At 44.8% G+C, this 14279-nt stretch overlaps 1 protein-coding gene across 8 annotated transcripts in view; it reads left to right on the forward strand.

The window, feature by feature from the left end:
• The window catches only part of CFLAR (CASP8 and FADD like apoptosis regulator), a 143025-nt gene that overhangs the window by 95313 nt on the left and 33433 nt on the right, over positions 1-14279 (forward strand). For all 8 annotated transcript variants that reach the window (XM_029606229.1, XM_029606231.1, XM_029606228.1 and 5 more), the window contains one exon: positions 11390-11441. In XM_029606229.1, the coding sequence (XP_029462089.1) occupies positions 11390-11441 (52 nt within the window). The remainder of the gene's footprint in view (positions 1-11389; positions 11442-14279) is intronic.

Here is a 14279-nt window from a genome sequence, read left to right on the forward strand (position 1 = left end):
CTATGGCTTATCCATGATTCCTTCCATAATTCTGTAGAACTGGCTATCAGTTACATCCGCATAGCCATGATAGGATATAAAACAACACCCAATGATCCCCAAGGTCAAGGGTACCCTAATACTTCCACAGTAAAGCTCGAATGATATACCTCCATATGACTTAGGGTCCTCATAATTTCTTATACCAACGTAGAAAAGGTTCCCAGATTTAAATGTGATAAGCAACAGTATCTTTCTGTATAGCCGACAAGTAGTACCAGTAATATACTAACCAGATCCTTTTCAGGACTGCATCCTCAGCAGGTGGTAGTTCTTTAAGCCAGTGGGCTGCTAACTCCTGTCTAGCCGCACATAAAATATGATTAACACCCTCGCAGTTGGTGGCCATGTTGGTGGGTAGGCTGAGAGTAAATATATTTCAGAGCTAAAGGGGATAGTCAGTTTAGTCACCTGTGTGAGCACTCCTTCAATCCATCTCCAAAAGAGTAGTATCCTAGGGCATGACCACCATACATGATAAAACATACTCTCCAGCTTGCAGTGTCTCCAACATTTATTATCTTGAGATGTGTACATTCTGCTTCATTTAACTGGTGAAATGTACCATCGGTATACCAGCTTGTAATTCGTCTCAATAATATTAGCTGAGATGGAGCTTTTAGCTACATTCAAATAACATCGGGTCCATTGTTAAGTCCAAGTATGCCCCCAATCTCTCTCCCATTTCATCAGATGTGGACTGGGTGAGCTAGACCTTGACCCAAGCCAAGTATAGATTTTAGATATAAGCCCTTTAGTTACATCGTGATTAAAACACAATTCTTCAAATTCAGTCATCTCTCTAACCACCTGATTCCTTAGAGAGCTATCATTGAGACAATGTTGTACCTGGAGGTAATGGAAATATTCAGTGTCTGGCAGATTATATTGCAATTGGAGGTCTGAGAAGGAGATCAACTTTAAATTATCTATCAATTGCCCACAACACCATATACCATTTTGAGCCCATTTTTGGAATGTATTTCCTAGGTTGGTCACCAGATATCCCCCTTTATATATACCTAAGGGGAGAAGCGGGGATACAGCTTTGTGCCCTGTTAAATTTAGTCTCCATCTGTTCTAGATTTTCAATGCCAACATAGTAAAGGGATTAGAAACCGGGCTGAATCCACCTGGGTAGTCCCCACAGCCTAGTGTACAGGGGCACATCCTGAGCCTCTATTTGCTCAATTTTTATCCACTGTTTCTGGGAAGATCATGAGGACCATTTAAATACCGCTCTGTTGGGCCGCATTGTAGTAATGTAAGAAATTGGGCACTGCCAAGCCCCCCAATCTCTTGTGTCTACATAGGACCTTCCTCGCCACTCTAGGTGGACGTTTCTGCCATATGAAATGAAAGATCTTTGTATGCAGATATTTCAAAAATTTGGCTGGAACCTCTATTGGGAGAATCTGAAACAGAGCCGTTTCGGGAGCACGTTCATCTTAATAACTGCCACCCTCCCTAGCCAAAAGAGGGTGTAGGGGCACCATATATCCAGGTCCTTAGCAGTTTTTGCAAGCAATGGGAGATAATTTAAATTAAATAACTGCATCCAGTCTGCACTCAGCTGGATCCCTAAATATCTGATACTGTTGGAGGCCCATTTGAAGGGTAAATGGGCCTTGAGACTAAGAGCCTGCTCTTCAGAGAGCGAAACATTTAGAATTTCTGATTTGGACATATTTACTTTAAAGCCCGATATGGCACTGAAGCGGTCAAGTTCCCGCACCAGCACTGGCAGGGTTAATTGCAGGGAGGCTACCGAGAAGAGGATATCTGCAAATAAGAGATATTTTATATTGAGATTCACCAACTATAATCCCCTTAATGTCACCATTACTCTTTATCATGGTTGCCAGTGGTTCCATGAACAGAGCAAAAAGTAGGGGGGGAGTGAGCACCCCTGACGAGTGCCTCTGCCCAGCTCAAAGATAGTAGAATATGAGCAACTGACCTTAATACAGGCCCTAGGTGAGGCATACATCGCTTTCAGCCAAGTCCGGAAATTCTCCCCAAAGCCCACTTTTTGTAAGAAGTTAAACAAAAAGCCCCAATGGACCCTGTCGAAGGCTTTCTCCGCATCGACCGCCATTAGGACAGAGGGGGTCTTGTGCTTACGGGCCTTCCACATTAAACTGACAATTTTGCGGATATTATCCCCTACCTGCCTCCCTGGTATAAATCCTGATTGTTCGCTATGTATCAATAAGGGAAGTACTCTATTAAGAACATAAGAAATTGCCATGCTGGGTCAGACCAAGGGTCCATCAAGCCCAGCATCCTGTTTTCAACAGAGGCCAAAAACCAGGCTACAAGAACCTGGCAATTACCCAAACACTAAGATGATCCCATTCCACTGATGCAATTAATAGCAGTGGCTATTCCCTAAGTAAATTTGATTAATAGCGTTAATGGTCTTCTCCTCCAAAAACTTATCCAAACCTTTTTTGAACCCAGCTACACTAACTGCACTAACCACATCCTCTGGCAACAAATTCCAGAGCTTTATTGTGCGTTGAGTGAAAAAGAATTTTCTCCGATTAGTCTTAAATGTGCTACTTGCTAACTTCATGGAATGCCCCCTAGTCCTTCCATTATTCGAAAGTGTAAATAACTGATTCACATCTACCCGTTCAAGACCTCTCATGATCTTAAAGACCTCTATTATATCCCCCCTCAGCTGTCTCTTCTCCAAGCTGAAAAGCCCTAACCTCTTCAGCCTTTCCTCATTGGGGAGCTGTTCCATCCCCTTTATCATTTTGGTTGCCCTTCTCTGTTCCTTCACCATCGCAACTATATCTTTTTTGAGATGCAGCGACCAGAATTGTATACAGTATTCAGGGTGCAGTCTCACCACAGAGCGATTATAGAGGCATTATGACATTTTTTGTTTTATTAACCATTCCCTTCCTAATAATTCCTAACATTCTGTTGCTTTATTGACTGCTGTAGCACACTGAGCCAACGATTTTAAAGTATTATCCACTATGATACCTAGATCTTTTTCCTGGGTGGTAGCTCCTACTATGGAACCTAACATTGCTGTAGTTACACAAAGGTTATTTTTTCCTATGTGCAACACCTTGCACTTGTCCACATTAAATTTCATCTGCCATTTGGATGCCCAATCTTCCAGTCTTGCAAGTTCCTCCTGTAATGTATCGCAATCTGCTTGTGATTTAACTACTCTGAATAATTTTGTATCATCTGCAAATTTGATAACCTCACTCATTATATTCCTTTCCAGATCATTTATATATATATTGAAAAGCACCGGTCCAAGTACAGATCCCTGAGGCACTCCACTGTTTACCCTTTTCCACTGAAAAAATTGACCATTTAATCCTACTCTGTTTCCTGTCTTTTAACCAGTTTGAAATCCACGAAAGGACATCACCTCCTGTCCCATGACTTTTTAGTTTTCTTCGAAGCCTCTCATGAGGGACTTTGTCAAACGCCTTCTGAAAATCCAAATACACTACATCTACCGGTTCACCTTTATCCATGTGTTTATTAACCCCTTCAAAAAAATGAAGCAGATTTGTTAGGCAATACTTCCCTTGGGTAAATCCATGTTAACTGTGTTCCATTAAACTGCTCTACGATTTTGATCTTGAGAATAGTTTCCACTATTTTTCCCGGCACTGAAGTCAGGCTCACTGGTCTATAGTTACCCGGATCGCCCCTGGAGCCTTTTTTAAATATTGGGGTTACATTGGCCACCCTCCAGTCTTCAGGTACAATGGATGATTTTAATGATAGGTTACACATTTTCAATCTACTAGCCAGTATTTTTGCTAATATTTTTAAATCTAAATTTAAGAGGGATATAGGCTTATAGGAGCCACCGAGGGATTTGTCTTTCCCAGGCTTCGGTAATACCATGATGCCTGCCAGGTCCATTGAAGATTGTAAAACTATTTTTAATAGCTCATTATATACCCTTTGCAGGTGAGGAATAAGCAGGTCACTGTATTTCTTATAAAAGAGTCCGGAAAAGCCATTCAACCCTGGGGCTTTGTGAGGCTTAAGAGAGGATATGGCATTTAAATATATCCCCCTGTGACACCAGCCCATCTAGTGCTAATGATTGCTCTTCAGTTAGAACGGGCAATGATATTTCCATTAAGTAAGTATCAATATCATTATCTGATATAGGATGGTCGTTGGTATATAGTTCCTGATAAAATTGGACAAATCTATCCCTTATGCTTGTATTATCCATCACATATGTCCCTGTAATATCCCTGATCTTTAAAACATGGCTCTGGGAAATCTGTTTCAATTGGCGTGCTAACAATTTACCTGGCCTGTTTCCATCGGCAAAATAATTGCACCTGGAGCTATCCAATTGACTGCGAATGTCTCCATCAAGAATAACTCAAAGTTCGTTCCTTTTCCTATCTAGCTCTCGTAGAGTTTCACATCCCCCATGTGCTTTGTTTCTGTTCCAATTGGCCTATATCCCTCATCAGGTCTAAGCGAGACTGTTGTGATTGATTTTATGCGCTAGTGCTTTGGCTATCAGCTTCCCACTTATAACTGCTTTAAAGCAGTCCCAGAATGTACCAGGTGTCACTTCCCCATTATCATTTAAAAGAAAATATTCCTTGATATCTTCCCGTATAGCCTCACTAATCTGCCTATCCGAGAGCAGTATGTTCTTCATTCTCCAATACTTTATTCCCTGTTTTTCCAATTAAAGACAAAAGGAACCTATTATGGGAGCATGGTCAGACCACGTGATTGAGCCAATCTTTGCTCTCTTACAGCTCAAGGACCATATCTTACTGCCTAATCACATATCAGTGTGGGAATATGATCCATGTTCCCTGGAATAAAAAGTGAAATTTTTCTCAGTTGGATTTTGGAGGCACCAGATATCTTGCACTCCCCGTGTATCCATGAGAAACTTTAAGCGTTGTCTATGCCCTTTTAGACCACGCCTGAGCGGATTGCTATGATCTGCTTTGGTGTGCAGAGAGGTATTAAAGTCCCCACCCATCAGTACCTGTCCCTGTATAAAATCACTTAGTGATTGTTCAAGTTGTGCGAAAAATTCTCCCTGATTAACATTGGGAGCATAGACATTGAGTAGCGTCACTAGTACGATATCTAATTGGACCACCAAAGCTAAATATTGCCCTCTTTGATCCTTCCTATGGGCTATTACTTCTGCTCTAAGATCTTTGGAGAACATAATACCCACTCCTCCTTTCTTCTTTTCCTCTTATTTGAGGCAAGGAAAAGCTGTGAATAATTCCTATCCCATAGTAAACACTCATCTTTTCTGAGTAAATGTGTCTCTTGTATAAAAAATATAGAGGCTCGTAGTGTTTTAGCTTCCTCAAACAATAGTTGCCACTTACGGGGATGGTTAAGGCCCTTGACATTAAGAGATACTAATGTTATCTCAGCCATCATTGATATATGTTATAATATACATTGCATACCCTGAGGCCAGATCCACAACCTGATGATTGCCATATTGTGTGTACCATTTCCCTATTAACCCCCTACCCCCTCCCAAGTCCCCAAGCACAACCATTAGTGAGGTGCCCATCCTGACCTTATTTAAGAAGAATGACGTCACCTCGCATGGCCTGAATGAAGCTAATTATGTAAAGTGGTAAATCGAACTGTAAATCGCAAGTCTTCTCCTCCTCCCTCCCCCCCCCCCCCCCTCCCCCAGACCTCTGAGAAATCATAACATGACATCCCCTGTTACCCGATATTGACCTAGCCCTTAGGTTAATAGGGTTGTAACAGCAACAGCCCTCTTTGGTGGTTTTAAATCTATAATTTCCTAGCGTGTAGCAGATGGACTCAGGACTAATGGGTATAGTGTGCTCCTGATAGCAGTTGGAGACTGAGTCAGATTTCAATCTGACGTCAGCACTACATATACCCGTGCACGAGTCTCTGATCCTCAGTTTTTTCCATCTCCATAGCAGTTCGGGACTTCACACATGCTTGCACAGCGTTAGAAATCGAAACTCCAAATTTAAAGAAGAAAAAGAAAACCTTACCTCCAAGACGAGCCCCGTTCTCCTGCGGTGATACCTAAGGGTCCCTCCCCCAATCGAGATTTTCTGAGGTGATTTCAGAGATCCCTCAGAAGTAAGCCTCTGTCCCAGCATGGACTTAGCCCCCTGAAAAGGGAGCGGCTGAGAGGCAGTGGGTGCAAAACAGAGCGTGGCGGTGAAGGTAATTCCCTCTCCCCCCGCAGCCGGAGACCAACTGGCAGAGGACCGGGAAGCGCCAAGACAAGGTAAGGTAGAAAACTTTCTCTAAGTCTCCGAGGCTCGGACAGCCGCATAGATCGTCCCTCCGGCATCTGTACAATCGGGTTAAGCAGCCTTGTCCGGGCTAGACCCCAATCCAGCAAGAGAGTCCTCCCATGTGGAGACCCTCTGAGGGGGCCGCCATCTTACCGCATGGTCGCCGACGCCTTCCCCCCCCTTGGTCGCCACTTCGTCCGCACAACTGAGCTGTGCGCACAGTGGCCAGCCGGGCGCACAAAGTACTCTTGCGCATAGCGGTGCGTGCATCTGCGTCGTGCGCACACCGGGGCTGGGCTCACGGCAACGTGCACACCAGGGCCGGGTGCACAGCGGCACACTCAAGGGTGCCGAGCACACATCTAGGCCCTTGCGCACAGCTACGCACACATCGTCCGCTCCTACGCGCACAATGTAGGTGCACCCGGCGCGCATAACCAGGCCTCCCGGCACGTGCACTTGTACAGGATACACGCACAAATCATAGCACCGCCATCTAAGACAGTTAAGGGTCCAGCCCTCTGTCCAGCATGCCATCTGAAAGCGGCGCAGCCCGAGGTGACTTCTGCCCTGTGCCTGCTATGCGAAGAAGCTTGGGGGGAACCGAGACAAGGCTCCCCTCAGCCTGTAGAGGTCTCCGGATCCACCAGCGAGACTACCCCAGACCTCTCTATTCCCGACTCGGCCCTCCAACAGTGGAGGCCCTCGGGGAGCACTGTTGGACCCAATGCAGTCCCAGACAACTTCACCTGGGCAGGATTCTTCGCTGAGCTGCATTCCTACATCCATGCTCAAACAGGGCTACCAGTGACACAACCACAACCCCCGCCAGTGGTCCAGAACCTCCAGGCCCCTCCTGGCTTCCACCAGAAGGGCCTCCCCTGGACAAATACCTCCCCTTAGGGGATACAGATGACTTGGAGGAGGAATCAGAACCCCTGGAAGAGGGGGAAATCTCTCCAGGAACGGAACTGTATCGAACCATGATGCACTTCTTTCCAAAAGACAAATTATCAGATCTCGTAGCCACGAGTCTGCAGGCATTGGCCATCCCAGACACATGCAACACAGCAGAGTCCAAGGTGAGCCCCTTCCTGGCTAGGCCCCACCAGACCTCATGCCATTTTCCTACACTGCAGGCCGTACAACAACTGATCGACCTGGAATGGGACGCTCCAGAGGCCACCTTCAAGGGAGGGCGAGCCCTAGAAGCTTTCTACCCCTTGAACCCCGCAACAAAGGAATTCCTGAGGTTTCCCAAGGTCGACGCCCTGGTCTGCGCCACAACAAAGCGCACTACCATACCAGTCGAGAGAGGAGCTTCACTCAAGGATGCCAATGACAGACGGCAGGAATCCATCCTCAAGCAGTCTTACGATATATCAGCTATGAACTCACATATCGCTGCCTGCTGCGCCGTGGTATCAGCCTGGCTATGGCCAGGGACGCAACTAACCCAATCGAAGCATTAGGCCCGGCAATATCATTCCTCATGGATGCGACCTCAGACCTGGTACGCACCTCAGCCAGGAGCCTCTCGTCCATAGTGGCAGCCAGAAGCAGCTCTGACTCCGAAGCTGGTCAGCCGACACGACATCTAAGACTAAGTTTACGAGAATGCCCTTTAGAGGAACACTCCTGTCCGGAAGCGAACTGGACAAATTAGCTGCTGTAGACCGTGTCCCTTTCCCCCCGATCCAGACTCTCTGCTGAGGTAGTCTGCAGTGATGTTGTCTTTTCCCGCAACGTGGCAGCTGATATCCCTTGATTCTGCCCATGACATTAGGGGCTCTGTTTCCAGAGACACCTGCTGTCTTGAGGTTCCCCCCTGGCAGTTGATGTAGGCCACTGTTGTGGCATTGTCCGATATGACTTACTGATTTGCCCCGGAGTCTGTGACTGAATTGTAGGCAGGCTAGTCTGACTGCTCAGGCTTCCAGTCGGTTTATGTTCCATGCCGACTCTTCTTTGTCCCATTGCCCTTGAGCCGTTAGCTCCTGGCAGTGGGCTCTCCATCCTCGCAGGCTCGCATCCGTGGTGAGCAAGGTCCATTCCAGTGGGGATAGGCTTATTCCCTCACTCAGATGGTCTTCTTGTAGCAACCATTGTAGCTGGTTCCGAACCTTCACCGGTAGCCGGAGGGGGCGAAGTAGTTTTGAGACATCGGGTTCCACCGTGACAGTGGAGAAAGCTGTAGGGGCCACATGTGGGCCCTTGCCCATGGGATGACTTCTATGGTTGATGCCATGAGTCAGAGGACTTGGAGATAGTCCCATGCCATGGGAAGAGTGGAATTCAACAATGCTCGTAGTTGTTTTATCAATCTCTTTCTCCTTGTAGGAAGAAGGATGACTTTGTTCCATTTGGTGTCAAACCGGACTCCCAGGTACTCTAGGGATTGGGACGACTGCAGGTGGCTCTTGGGTGTCTTGATGACCCACCCGAGGCTCTGCAGTAGTTCCTTTACTCTGGTGGTTGCTTGATGGCTTTCCTCTGGCAATTTTGCTCTGATCAGCCAATCATACAGGTATGGGTGCACAAGGATTCCTTCTTTCCTTAGTGTCGACGCTACTACACCCATGATCTTGGTGAACGTTTGGGGAGCTGTAGCTAGCCCAAAGGGTAGGGTCTGGAACTGGTAGTGATAGCCCAATATCGCGAAGCGTAGGAAATGCTGATGGCCGCGATGGATCGGTATGTGGAGATAGGCTTGACAGATCCAGGAAGGTCAGGAATTCTCCCAGTTGTACCGCCTTTGTGACTGAATGCAGGATTTCCATGCAGAAGCGGGGTACCTTCATTTAGTGATTGACAGTCTTGAGGTCCAGTATGGGCCGAAATGTTCCCTCTTTCTTGGGCACGATGAAATAGATGGAATGGTGCCCAGAACTTTGGGGCATGGGCATTGATGTTGTTGCCTCTATGGAAGTCCAGGTAGTATCCCTTCTCGGTTGAGGGCCCTGGCAGTCTCCAGCTAGAAACCACGCCAACCAATCCAAGTAATCAAGTATCAAGTTAATCAAGTTAACCAAGCTAATCGAAATTATCCAAACACATATCTCTAATTGCTTTTCGAGGAGAAAACTGAGGATCAGAGCCTCGTGCATGGGTATATGTAGTGCTGACGTCAGATTGAAGTCTGACTACATCTCCAACTGCTATCATGAGCACATTATACCCATTGGTCCTGAGTCCATCTGTCTACACTAAGGAAAATTAAAATTATCAGGTAAGTAATTTCTACATTGGCCCAGCAGGCCCAACAGCCACATGTCTAGAGTTTATCAAATACCAAACCAATAGCGAGAGATCTTCCATTTGTCTCAGGTGTTACTGCTCCCTTCTTGGGCACTACTTCCTGAATGCTGTCTCAGTCTTTTGCCTCCTTTTCCAGCCCTCTGCCAACGTGTAGTCTCCTTGCTTGGGGTGGGTAACCCCGCTTCTGAATTTATCTTAAGTTCCGATACCTTTCTGCCTGAGAAATCTTTCCATCGCTTCATTAGATCTCGCAATGCAGGAATGGCTGCTGATGTTAAAAGAAAGACCAAAGGGATACAGCCACTTGTATCGGACATTTTCTGCCCTTAGCAAATCTGTAATATATTTCATGGCTTTACGTCTTTGCAGGGTTGTAGTGGAGAGATCATTGTAAATTTGTATTTTTGTGCCTTTCCATAAGATATTCCCCAATGATCTCGCTTTATTCATAATTGCCTCCTTTACTGGGTAATTGTGGGTTGGTTATTATTAGGGTTCCCCAGCGATCAGTGGGCGCGATCGATCTTGATCCCTTTGTCATAGGGATCAAGTTATGCGGCATAAAGCACCGAATGCCTAATTTTTAATTCCTTACTGAAGTATTTCAACTTTAACTGTAGGCAACTTTCAGGACATATTGCTATGATACACTTAATCCCCCTAATAAACGCCTTATTGTTACCGAATACTATTGGCACCACCTATGTAATGTACGACCCATATTTTTTACTGGTGCCCTATTGTAAACCGCTGTGATGGTGAATAACTTAATGACGGTATATAAAAACTCTTAAATAAATAAATAAATAAATAAAAATAGGGTTTGGTGGAGTCAGAAGTTCAAGATGGCCTTGCAGATATCCTGGACCAACAAAACATAATCCATCGTGCCGCCTTCTTCTGGCACCCCTCTGATTCTAAGGTTGTTTCTTCTATTCCTGTTTTCCAAGTCCTCTTATTTGGTGGATAAGTCCTCAGCCGTTTGCTTTAGAGTTTGTATGACTTGATTGCTGCATCATCACCGAAGCCTGGTCCTCTGTGACCTGTTCCAATTCTTGGACTCTGTCTCCCAAGTCTTCCACCTCCTTTCGCAGGTCCCCAATCGCTTCTTGTATCTCCATTTTAAGAGCTGTGATAATTTCTGGTTTTATGTCCTTAAACCAAGTTTAGAAGTCTTTTCGTGTTGGGCCTGTCTCTACACCAGCTTCCGCTAGATCCCCAGTGGTTTTGTGAGTTCCCAGCACCGTTCCGGCCGCCAGTTTGTTGTGCCTGTAGGAGAAATCAGCCAGGTCAACCGTTTGCCAGCATGTAGTCATCTGCCTGGGAATTTTGCATATTAAATGATAGTCTGGGGGAGGTCGTCTGCTATGTAATTTACCACTTTTATACCTCAGCCACGTGGAGCTGAAAAATCAGGCAGCCATCTGCTGAGGCTATTGTCACTTCTTCCAGAGTGTCCCTTCTTAACATGTATTTTCCACTGCTTATGTCCACCTCACTTCCTGGCTGTGTTGATTCACTTTGAGGACATCATCCGTGACCTCTCTGGTTGCCAGTGTAGGTATTCATTTCATTCTGCGGAGCATGAATTAAACTTTGCTGTCCTGTTTCAATAAGGTAGTATTTGTCTGGACTTTTACTCCTGTTTAACATGCACATCTTTGAGATCTGTGTTTTTATCCAGAAAAACCTTGAGGATAGATTTTCGTACAAATTACACATGAATACTATTTCCAAACGTGAATACTGTTTCCAAAGAAACTAACATGTAATTCTTTCTTTTTGTTTTACTGTGTGATTTTCAGAACAGGGTTTCAGAGGAAGTAAGGCCCATGAATGGAAATCATGTTACTCAAGGTAGGAAAAATGTACTGCAGAACCACACAAAAATCTTAATCATATGCTGTTAGCATTACTTAGAGTAGCATTTCAACATAGTGGACCAGTCTGTGACAGTCTCTGAATCCCTTTCCTAAATGCCTTCAAGTGACCAATAGACCATAGACTATCACAGTCCTAAAAAATAAACTTTGTAAAATGGTTTTATAGAATGAAGACGAGGCTGCAGCTTTCTTTGATACAAGAATTCAAAATAATTAAGAAGCCAACAATAACATGGTGCCATCCCCCAGTGAGCCCTAGCTCCCCAGCCCCTTGTTCTGTGAGTCGGCGAGGAAATTCCCACTACGGGGCTCTTGGGGTCCGAGGACTTGCTGAGGAATGGGGGAGGGGAATGAATAGTCTGTTAAAAGAAGTATATGATGCAGTAGTATTCAGGGTTGCAGCCTCCCCTGCTGTGAGAAATAGGTTTTCTGCAGTGTGGCTCACTGTTAGGCCTTTTTTTAATAGGTGATCATCATTTTACCTCTTGTGTCGTATAGTGCATATTTTGTTCCAGGCAGCTTTACATCTCAAGGACCCCTCTAGAACTATTCTGGTTGGCAGACGGATGCCTCCCTGCTCCTCAAGCAATCACCACTAGCCTCTGCTTCATAGGTGCAGTACAACTAGGATGTGAAGGCTAGTGGTAGCTGTGACTCACTTCTGAGGGGCTTGAATGCATCCATCTGCTACCCAGACATGTTGTCCCAGGAGGTGTGTTCTCTGCTGGGTGTCAAGAATCGAAACATTACAGAGAGATTGCCAAGAATTATCAAGCCTATTGCCTTGTAAAATTATCAAGCCTATTGCCTTGTAAAAGTCTTTACACCCTTGTACATTTTTCCTATTATGCTGTCTAAAAAAATACAAACCAAAAGGTATTAAGGTAGGAATTTGTTTTACTGATCTACATTTTCATTATGAAAGACCAATTATAGAAAATTTTCAAGTCATAAAAAAAAAAAAAAAGTCTATTGCAAAAGCTTCACTTCCCTTTTCACAAACAAAAACCCAAGTTAGAACTCCAGTTCAAAAAAATTACCTTAAGGCCCATAATTTAAATTGAGACCATGTGTGTCCATTCTTAGTAGCTGAATTGATTAGAATACTCCTAGATAAAGAATCATGCTCTCTCTATTGTGATATTTATTTATTAACATTTGATATTCTGCCTTTTCCCAAAGTTGGTCTTAAGGTGGATAACAAATTTAAATGAACAGAGACATTAGAACAGCTTACAATCAAAGCAGAATCAGCAATTAACTGATCATTGGGATCCAGCATAGGAAAACCCATTTGTGAATAGTTTCGAGGCCAAGTTGTGCCCCTGTTGTATATAACGCATTCCCTCGTAGGAAGTTCAGTAAGTTGGACCGAAGATGTATGTTTTAGGGGAAAACCTGGCTGAAAATTGAATTTGAAATAAAGGTCAAAACATACCAAACAAGGAGCTCAGGGATAACATTTTCAAAGGCACAGAAGACTGTAAAAAAAAAAAAAAAAAAAAAAAAAGTCAGATGTGTTTGAATATTCCCTGTGGCACTGTGAAGTCAATCATTGTAAAGTGGAAACAGTTTGGTACCACCAAGATATTGCTGTAGTCAGGCCACCCTCTGAAGTCAATAGCCATGGGTTAAGGAAACTTCCGCAGAAGGTTACTGTGAGGCCTAAGATTAATTTAGAAGAACTTCAGAGGGCTCTGATTAGGACTGAGGAAATATTGCCTGCTAATTTCCAGATTACTCCACAAACATGACCTGTCAAGCTGTCAGTATCACATTTCATCTAAAACCAGTCATGAAAGCTGGATTATATGCTGAAGCTATGGTATGTCTTGACCAAGCTTTAGTGGAAAGCTCATGACTGTACCATCAGCACAAGTTATATCATAAAACATTAGACACTACTAAGTAAGTAGCATTGCACATTTGTTTCAGGACATCTTCACTTCAAGCCACAACAGTATGTGTGCTGGATCTAGCCATGACCACTATGGGACATCTCAGCTTGAGAATTCAGCAAGAGTCTGAGGGGTGTGCACTGGTTACTGTCATATCAGTAGGTGTCCTACCTTGGGGGTACAGCAGGACCCCAAGGAGCATGCGCTTAGTATGGTCATGCTGGCAGAGGGCATCATTGCCTTCAGCATCAGCAGAAGTCCATTGGGCATGTGTTTGATGCAGTAATGACGGATAGAAGTTCCTGTTCATACCCCAGATCAGTCCAGATGCATGGGTTTTTCATGCCCACCAGCAGATGGAGACAGAAGAAAAGCTTTTATTTAAGATAGTGTGCCACTTGCAGGCCCTCAGTATTTCTGTCTCCAGCAGATGGAAAGAGGTGTAAAACCTGCAGTCTGGAGTGAAAAAAAATTATTCTGGATCAGGAAAATTGCTGTGGGGGTGGGGGATGTGTGTAAGGTTCCTTAGTGGGAGACATCCCCCTGGTAGAGCAAGGCGAGTAAGTGGTTGGTGACCTTTCAATGACTTATCTCAGGATTTGTGGAGATTTAGAAAGCTGGTGATCTGGCTCTCTTTCTACCCCCACATAGCCCTTCCTTCAGGGAAGTATCTGATTTTTTGTTTTTTCGGTTGCCAAATTGTTTAAAAAAAAAGAGAGGTTGCTGGGAGAAAGCCAGGCCTTCGGCTGGGGCAGTGCTTGTGCCAGTGGTGGGTCATTGAAGGGAAGAAGGGGAAGCGGCTGAGTAACACAGTGAGGAAAACCAGCTGCGAGCAAGAACTTCGTGTTGGTAGTGCCTGCAACTGGGCCTGAAATGGCAGCATCCGCAGACCACAACAAATACTGCTGCTCATG

Source organism: Rhinatrema bivittatum, chromosome 6 (assembly GCF_901001135.1).
Source record: "Rhinatrema bivittatum chromosome 6, aRhiBiv1.1, whole genome shotgun sequence".
NCBI lineage: Eukaryota > Metazoa > Chordata > Amphibia > Gymnophiona > Rhinatrematidae > Rhinatrema > Rhinatrema bivittatum.